The sequence below is a fragment of the Eurypyga helias genome, unplaced genomic scaffold (genome assembly GCF_000690775.1).
Source record: "Eurypyga helias isolate BGI_N326 unplaced genomic scaffold, ASM69077v1 scaffold33408, whole genome shotgun sequence".
In the NCBI taxonomy this organism is placed as follows: Eukaryota; Metazoa; Chordata; class Aves; order Eurypygiformes; family Eurypygidae; genus Eurypyga; species Eurypyga helias.
In genome coordinates this window covers 1-7,345 of record NW_010268204.1, presented here as the reverse complement: position 1 = coordinate 7,345, position 7,345 = coordinate 1, and the positions used below count along the sequence as shown (strand labels likewise).

The 7,345-nt window shown below is 56.6% G+C and overlaps 1 protein-coding gene across 1 annotated transcript in view; it reads left to right on the top strand.

The window, feature by feature from the left end:
- LOC104514123 (agrin) overlaps window positions 1-7,268 on the top strand; it is a gene marked incomplete at both ends in the record, with an annotated part of 22,596 nt that extends 15,328 nt beyond the window's left edge. Inside the window, 8 exons of the mRNA XM_010157685.1 lie at window positions 1,202-1,347; window positions 1,521-1,626; window positions 1,988-2,101; window positions 3,898-4,062; window positions 5,532-5,675; window positions 6,033-6,157; window positions 6,547-6,652; window positions 6,885-7,268. Coding sequence (XP_010155987.1) covers window positions 1,202-1,347; window positions 1,521-1,626; window positions 1,988-2,101; window positions 3,898-4,062; window positions 5,532-5,675; window positions 6,033-6,157; window positions 6,547-6,652; window positions 6,885-7,268 — 1,290 coding nt within the window. The remainder of the gene's footprint in view (window positions 1-1,201; window positions 1,348-1,520; window positions 1,627-1,987; window positions 2,102-3,897; window positions 4,063-5,531; window positions 5,676-6,032; window positions 6,158-6,546; window positions 6,653-6,884) is intronic.
- Between the last annotated feature and the right edge of the window lie 77 nt (window positions 7,269-7,345).

The window sequence follows — 7,345 nt, the reverse complement described above, 5'->3', positions numbered from 1 at the left end:
AGGGCAGGCTGTGGGGCTGGCTGTACCTTGCCCAGCCAGACTAAGGACTAAGAGCCTGCTGAGTTTTCCCACTGTAGTGGAAAAGCTGTGGGTGAACGCTGGCTGAATCTGAGTACAGGAGGCACGTAAACTTCCCCCTCTGATGTGCCAACCCGGCGAGCTGAGATTCATAGAATTGTGGAATGGTTTGGGTTGGAAAGGACCTTAAAGATCATCTAGTTCCAACCCCCCTGCCATGGGCAGGGACAGGTTTCTCTGGCGTATTGCACATGTAGTCTAGCTGGAAAGGATCTCAGTGCTACGGCAGAGCTTAGGGAGAGGGGAAGACATGACACGGTGTTTGATCACAGCCCTCCTTGGGGAATTTCAGGTTGATGTCCCTCTGGGAAAAGATCTTAAATAATTCTCTGTGTAATGCCAAATCCCAGCCTTTGATCACTCAATAAAAAGGGCCAGGTTTTCCTTCCCCCCTTCCCCTTTAAGAAGCCTTTGAAATCATCAGTGTCTCTCTCTAGCTGCTGAAGCTCTGAGCATCTCATGGAGAGGCAGCCAGACTAGGGACAGAGTTTATATGTTGTAGGGAATACCTGCCTAACTGAACTTCGGATTAAACCCAAACCCCATCCCTTCCTCTGCTCTGGTTTCCATGTTTCTATGAGCAGCAGCAGCAACCTCTCTGTTGCCCTGCGCGTTTGGAAGGGCAGAAGGGGAAGGAGTCGGATCAAAGCGTGGACTTAAGCTGTCATTAAGCCAAGTGGCAGCACTTCCTCCCGTGCACGGCTGTTAGCTCTCTGATCTCCAGGGAGCTTGCAGGGCGCTGGTAGCCGCAGGATCCTTGCTTTTGCTCCTGCTGGGATGCAGTAGAGGGGAAGACCTCAGGCCACCTGCTAAAGCATCCCTCTGCCATTTTCATTATGTAGGCGTAGCACAATCTCGTGACAGCAGAGGGACAATCTGCTTTCTCCAAGGGAGTAGGATCTTTGGGGTACAGACATAAGCATCCTAATATATGTGGGCCCAGGATTCTGGGGTTGCCTGTGCTGAGGAGGTTGCTGTGATTTAGATGGGCCTGTGTAGCTGTTGGCTGCTTTCCCTCTCCGGGGCAGAGTCTTGTGTCAGGGAGGGGGCTTTGGCCCCATCCCCTCTGCTTTCACCTAGCTCTGCCCTGCTTTGCCCTTTCTCACCATGGTCCTCCTTCCAGAGTGCGGCTCAGGGGGCTCGGGCTCCGGCGACGGTAGTGAGTGTGAACAGGACCGGTGCCAGCAGTTCGGGGGCTGGTGGGATGAGGATGCAGAGGATGACCGCTGTGTGTGTGACTTCACCTGCCTGGCAGTGCCGCGCAACCCGGTAAGCACGCTGAGCTCTCCTGGGCTGCCTGCTGCAGCTCTCGCTCCCCTCCTCTCTTCTCCCTGGCGGCCTTCCCGCATGCTTCCTGGGCAGGAGAGGGCATCCCATGGATAGGGAACCTGCCTTCCTGTGCCAGGGACTGCCCTGAGTGGCTTCCCTCCCTGTCCTGGCAGGTGTGTGGCTCTGATGGTGTGACCTACACCAACGAGTGTGAGCTGAAGAAGACACGGTGTGAAAAACGCCAGGATCTCTATGTCACTAGCCAAGGAGCCTGCCGTGGTGAGTCCCCCAAAGGCAGCCAGCCCCCCCAGGCTAAGGCAAGCTGTGTGCACTGGTCCCCAGCCCGGTGCCCTGCAGTAACACGTGCCCTTTCCCTGGGGCTAAGCAAAGAAGTTCTCACTAAGGACACAGCAGTGTCCACGTCTGTTTGCTGATCCCCGCTGCATCATTCCTGTTTTGTGCCCTGTGCTTTCCCTGGCCAAGGGTAGGACCTCACCTCATCACCTGTTCCCAGCATCTCTGCGAGGACCACGTGCTTTTGCAGGAACGCTGCTAGCTGCTCAGTCCGTACAGTGGCAATACTGCCCTGCGGCAGCCTGCGTGATGAAGATAACCTGTACCCCTCTGCCTTCCTCTGCAGCCCTTGCCACAACCCCGCCACCCCTCCTGGTTGTGCACTGCAGCCAGACCATCTATGGATGCTGCCCGGACAACATGACCTTGGCGCTTGGAGTGGGGGCAGCTGGATGCCCAAGTGAGTGAATATTGTGTTCCCACTGCAGGGGGGGGGGGGCATGGAGTGGCTTCAAGGATGGCTGGAAGGCAGGAGAGGTCAGATGGAGGAGAGGACGTTGGGTCCCATCCCAGGGGAAGCAAAGGAAGGTGGACCTTCCCCATTCCTTTGCTAACCAGTGACCTCTCCGGCTCAAAGAAGAAGCTGTGGATGCCCCATCCCTGGAAGTGTCCAAGGCCAGGCTGGATGAGGCTTGAAGCAACCTGGTCTAGTGGAAGGTGTCCCTGCCCATGGCAGGGGGGTTGGAACTGGATGATTTTTAAGGTCCCTTCCAACCCAAACCATTCTCTGATTCTATGATCTTTAAGGTCCAACCCAAACCATTCTATGGTTCTAAAAAGCCTCCGTTTTCCCCCAGCTCCAGGCTCACAGCGTGGAGGTGTGTATGCATGCTTCCCTTCTACATGTACTAGTGCTGCTCTTGTCCTTTCAAAAGCTCTGAATCACCTTCCAGGTCTACATCCCTCTGAAATGCAGGAAGACAGAATGTTGGCTCAGGGCATGTCTGGTGCTGTCCATGCTGGACACCCCAGAAGGTGCCCCTGGGGCCAGCCGGTGCCCTCTGTGCCCTCAGCCCATTGCTAAAGGCTTAGGGCTTTTCACTGGTCTGAGTGACAGAAACGTAGCCGGTGTCCTTGTTCTGCAGGCTGAGGTGGAGCAGAGCTTTTGGGTTCACCTAGGGACTTTCTGCAGGCCACCCCCCCCCCCAGTGACTGCACTGTGCAGGGAGCTGAGCCGGCAAATGTTTCATTAATATTTATTAAATAATTATTGGAGTCAGTACTGTAGCAGAAGGCACATTTTAAAGGGCATTAGCAGACTCGTAACAGCTGAGGCTGTGACCACCCGTGAGGGAAACACATTGCCCCGCGGAGACACGGTTCACGACCTGCATCAGCCTGGTTGGGGAGGATGTGGTGGTGGTCAGTGTGCCATATGATTTACAGAGCGGGAGCGTTTGTGTCCAGACATCTCCAGGCAGGGCAGGCGTGGGGCAGTGTGGTGGGCGCTGGCCAGTCAGTGGGGATGGGGAGGAGACGAGCATCGTGCTTCCAGTGGCAGTTGGCAGTGACGTTCCTCTGTGTCTGGTGGAAGTCCTGTCCCCTGCCCTCCAATCCCCAGACACAGCATCCCAACTGACTGGGGTTCAGTATCCCACCAGTTTCTCTCCTGCTTGTGTCCCTGTATTGGCAGCAAGCATGCATCAGGAGGTAACTACCATGTAACCAGCAGCTTGAAGGCCCTTGGGCAGGTTTATCCATTGCTGCCTGTCCTGGATATATCATCTCCCTGCCTCTGGCAGTCCGGGATGTGCACACGCACCCTTCTTGCAGCTCCTGAGATCTCCCTTTGTCTCCAGCTCTGCCCCATGTCCCCTTTCTACTGCTCCATGTGGATAAAGGGAGCATCTCTTTCTCTATCTTTGGATCATTTCACTCCATCATATTCCTAATTAATGAATTAATAATAAACTTTTAATAGCTTCCTCCCCCTTTGATGTTAATGAGAGAATCGTTGACAGCAAAGCAAGCGGGTTAATCCCTGGAGGTTTAGTTGCCCCTTGTAGCAGAGGCAGAGGAAAAGCATTGAGAGCAGCTGGTGAAACCCCCTGCCCAGCATGAGACTGGGTCCCTGCCCTGGCTGAGCAGCTTGGTGGCTCAGCAGTCGGTCCGTCTGCCTCGACGCCGCCCCCCGCAGCATCCCCCCTCCTTGGCCAGGGCTTAGCCTCATGCTCTCTGTCTCTCTCTGGCTCGCAGGCACGTGCCAGTGCAATCCCTATGGCTCCTACGGCGGAGCCTGCGACCCCGCGACGGGGCAGTGCTCCTGCAAGCCAGGCGTGGGGGGCCTGAAGTGCGACCGCTGCGAGCCCGGCTTCTGGAATTTCCGCGGCATCGTCACCGACAGCAAGAGTGGCTGCACGCGTGAGTGTGGGCAGGGCCGGGCCATCACCCCTCATCCCACACAGCTCTCCCTGGCTCTGCTCTCTGGGGCTCAAGGCACAGCGGGGTAGTGTGCTAATTAAAACAACGAGCCCTAACGTTGGTCCTATTGTAAGTCACCTCCAGCGGCGTTATTTGCGGAGCCCGATGACTTAGTCCATGCAAGGTGGCCCAAAGCGTTGCACTGCTGCTTGCTGTGGGGCAGCTTGGCCAGGAGACGGTGTCTCCTTCCGTGGGGCAGGTGTTCCGTGGGGATGCTGAAGCCCTTCGTGGGGCAGGGCGGGCAGGTGCGAAGAAATGGGTTTGAAGCAGAAGGAACGAGGCAGTGGTTTTGCCCATTGATGCTGACCCCACCAGGAATAGCCATGTGAAAACAGCAGCAAACAAACAGAAAGAAAGCACTGATTATTGTAAGCTGCAGTGGAGTCCAACCAAAGAAATCCAGTAAGTGCCAACTAGACATAGGCCAGAAGAGCCAGGGGGAAGAATAGTTATTGGGGGGAGGTTGCAAACAACAGAGAGTATGATTCTACCCATCGCTGCAATGGCCAGGCTGGATGAGGCTTGGAGCAACCTGGGCTAGTGGAAGGTGTCCCTGCCCATGGCAGGGGGTGGGACTGGGTGGGCTTTAAGGTCCCTTCCCACCCAAACCATTCCGTGATTCTATGAAATCCCAGGATCTGCCATGTGGTAGCTATGTCTCAGGCTCCTACCTGGCCCAAGCCCCAGCCGAGGGACTGAATCCACGTGCCCTGCTGGAGGTCGCAAGCTCCAGCTGGAGACCCCGTCGTGCAGCTGAATGGTAGGAGGGTGCTCTCTGCTTCGCAGAGCGCCCAGGCGGGCAGACTCCTGGGCTCCTCCCACAGCTCCAGGAAGGAGTGCTTGTCTAAAAGCTGGTGCGTCCCGATTCAGTAGGTGCAGCTCAGAGCCAGAAAGCTTAAATTGGAAATAGGATGGCAGCTTTGGAACAGCAAAGGCATGGCACTGCTGAAATGTGTTCCCAAGTCTGTGCTTAATTTGCTCTCCCCTGCAGTCTTTAAATCAGACTGGGGTCTTGCTCTAAAAGCAGAATCATGAATGTCAGTGGGTAAAATCCTCTGAGCTCAAGCTAGACAGACAGCAATGGCCACTGTCTCTGCTACCATCCCTCTCGTTGTCCTGCACCAGAGAGAGACCGATCATCTCCTGGGATGTGTGAACATTCCACTGGAGCCACGTAAATCTTTAGTGCTGATGGGAAAGCGGGTCAGTGGGGTGGATGTGGGATTACGAGCCACAGGGCCATGGTCAGGGGTAGTTGCAGCTGGTGTAGGGTCGGTAAGTAGCGAGTAGCAGTGAACATTACGGTCCTCTCATGGACTTTTCTCTTGGATTGCTGGGGACCTGAGAGAGTCTCAGTCGGCTCCACGAATCCACCAGCAAAACCTTATGCTTTTTCCCTTCTTGCCCAGCCTGTACCTGCGACCCGGTGGGTTCAGTGCGTGATGACTGTGAGCAGATGACTGGACTGTGCTCTTGCAAGACTGGTATCACTGGCATGAAATGCAACCAGTGCCCCAACGGCAGCAAGCTGGGCATGACAGGCTGTGAGAAAGGTGAGGAGCCACGTACCAGAGGGATTGCATGGGGCACCGGGAAGTGGGTGCGTGGGTACTGCTGCGGGGTAACACATAGATCCGTGAAAGAAATGCATCCCACCCACCCTGCGTGCTTGTGCTTCGGGGGAAAGGGGCCCTGGCCTCCATTCCTGGCTGGGTTCATTGTCCGTGCACTCATGCACAGCACAAGGGGTTGTTTCTGTGCTGAAAGTCTGTCTGAACTGCTCTGGCGAGTCCCTGGGACAGCTAAGACACGCTGGGGGGAGAGGGGGATTTTGATTCAGCCTAGCCTGTTTCTTTATGATTGGTATGTTCATTGCTGACCGTCTCTTCCCCCTTCTCCCCCTACCCCAGACCCATCAGCCCCAAAATCCTGCGAGGAAATGAGCTGCGAGTTCGGGGCCTCGTGTGTGGAAGTCAATGGCTTTGCCCACTGCGAGTGCCCGTCCCCGCTCTGCTCGGAGGCCAACATGACCAAGGTTTGTGGGAGAGGCAGCCATGGAGGGAGGGCTGGTGTGCACGGGGGCTCGTGGCTAGCTCAGCTGCCTCAGGCTGGTGCAGGCAGCACAGGAGTCTGATGTGTCTTCCCCCCAACAAGAAGCAGGGAGCAAGTTTAGTCACTGTCTTCGGTGCATGGGGAAGGGTGATGTGAGTCGTAGATGTCTCCCAGCAGAGCTGGGTGCTCTGTGCCTCATCTGGCACGTCTGAGCTGCTCTGCTCCTGGGCATCTGCAGCCCACCCTCGGTCCCTCTGTGCCCACCATCGCCTCTTTGCCTCAGAGGGACCCCTGCAAAGCCTCTGCTTCCAGCACCTAGAGACTGGCTTGTTGTGGAGGAGGTGCAGCTCACGTTTCCCCTCTGCCTCCCAGGTGTGTGGCTCTGATGGTGTCACTTACGGGGACCAGTGCCAGCTGAAGACCATCGCCTGTCGGCAGGGACAGGTCATCACGGTGAAGCATGTGGGGCAGTGCCACGGTGGGTGTCTGCTGCTCCCGGTTCTGGGGCAGTGCCAGCTTTCTGGCCTGACACTGGAGCTGGGTCTGGCTGCCTCCCTCTGCACTGCCTCCCTGTGCCGTGACTCCTCATGGCACAGCAGACGCGCTGCCCAGAGCAGGTGCCTGAGGGTTTGCAGCACGATTCCCAGTGTCATGGCCAGCCTTTCCCAGACCTGCCCCTCCTTAGCTACCTTATCTTGCTGCTCTTTCAGAGTCCATCACTCACACAAGCCACACCTCACCACCCACACCGCTGCCCACACTGCCCTTGGACAAGTTAATCCTTCCTCCACCACTGCGACTCACCACGATGGCTCCAGAACCCACTGAGCTGGCTACCAGCTCCTTGCTGTTGGAAGCCAAGCCTACTGAAAGAGGTCACCCTACAACAAGGCGCATCACGACTGCTAGACCAGCCACTACACCGTGGATGACCCATGGGGTGTATAAGACCACCGTCCGCCCTCTCTCCACCGCACCAGTGGTCCTGGCCACGACCCAGCCTGCTTACGTTGAGTCAGGCAGTGCAGAAGGCAGTGGAGACCAAGAGATGGGCATCAGTGGAGACCAGGAATCTAGTGGGGCAGGCTCTGCTGGTGAGTATGCGCTTTGTGGGCTTGGCAGGTCGGTTGTGGGCTAAACCGTACTCAGAGCAGCATGGCCAGCAGGTCAA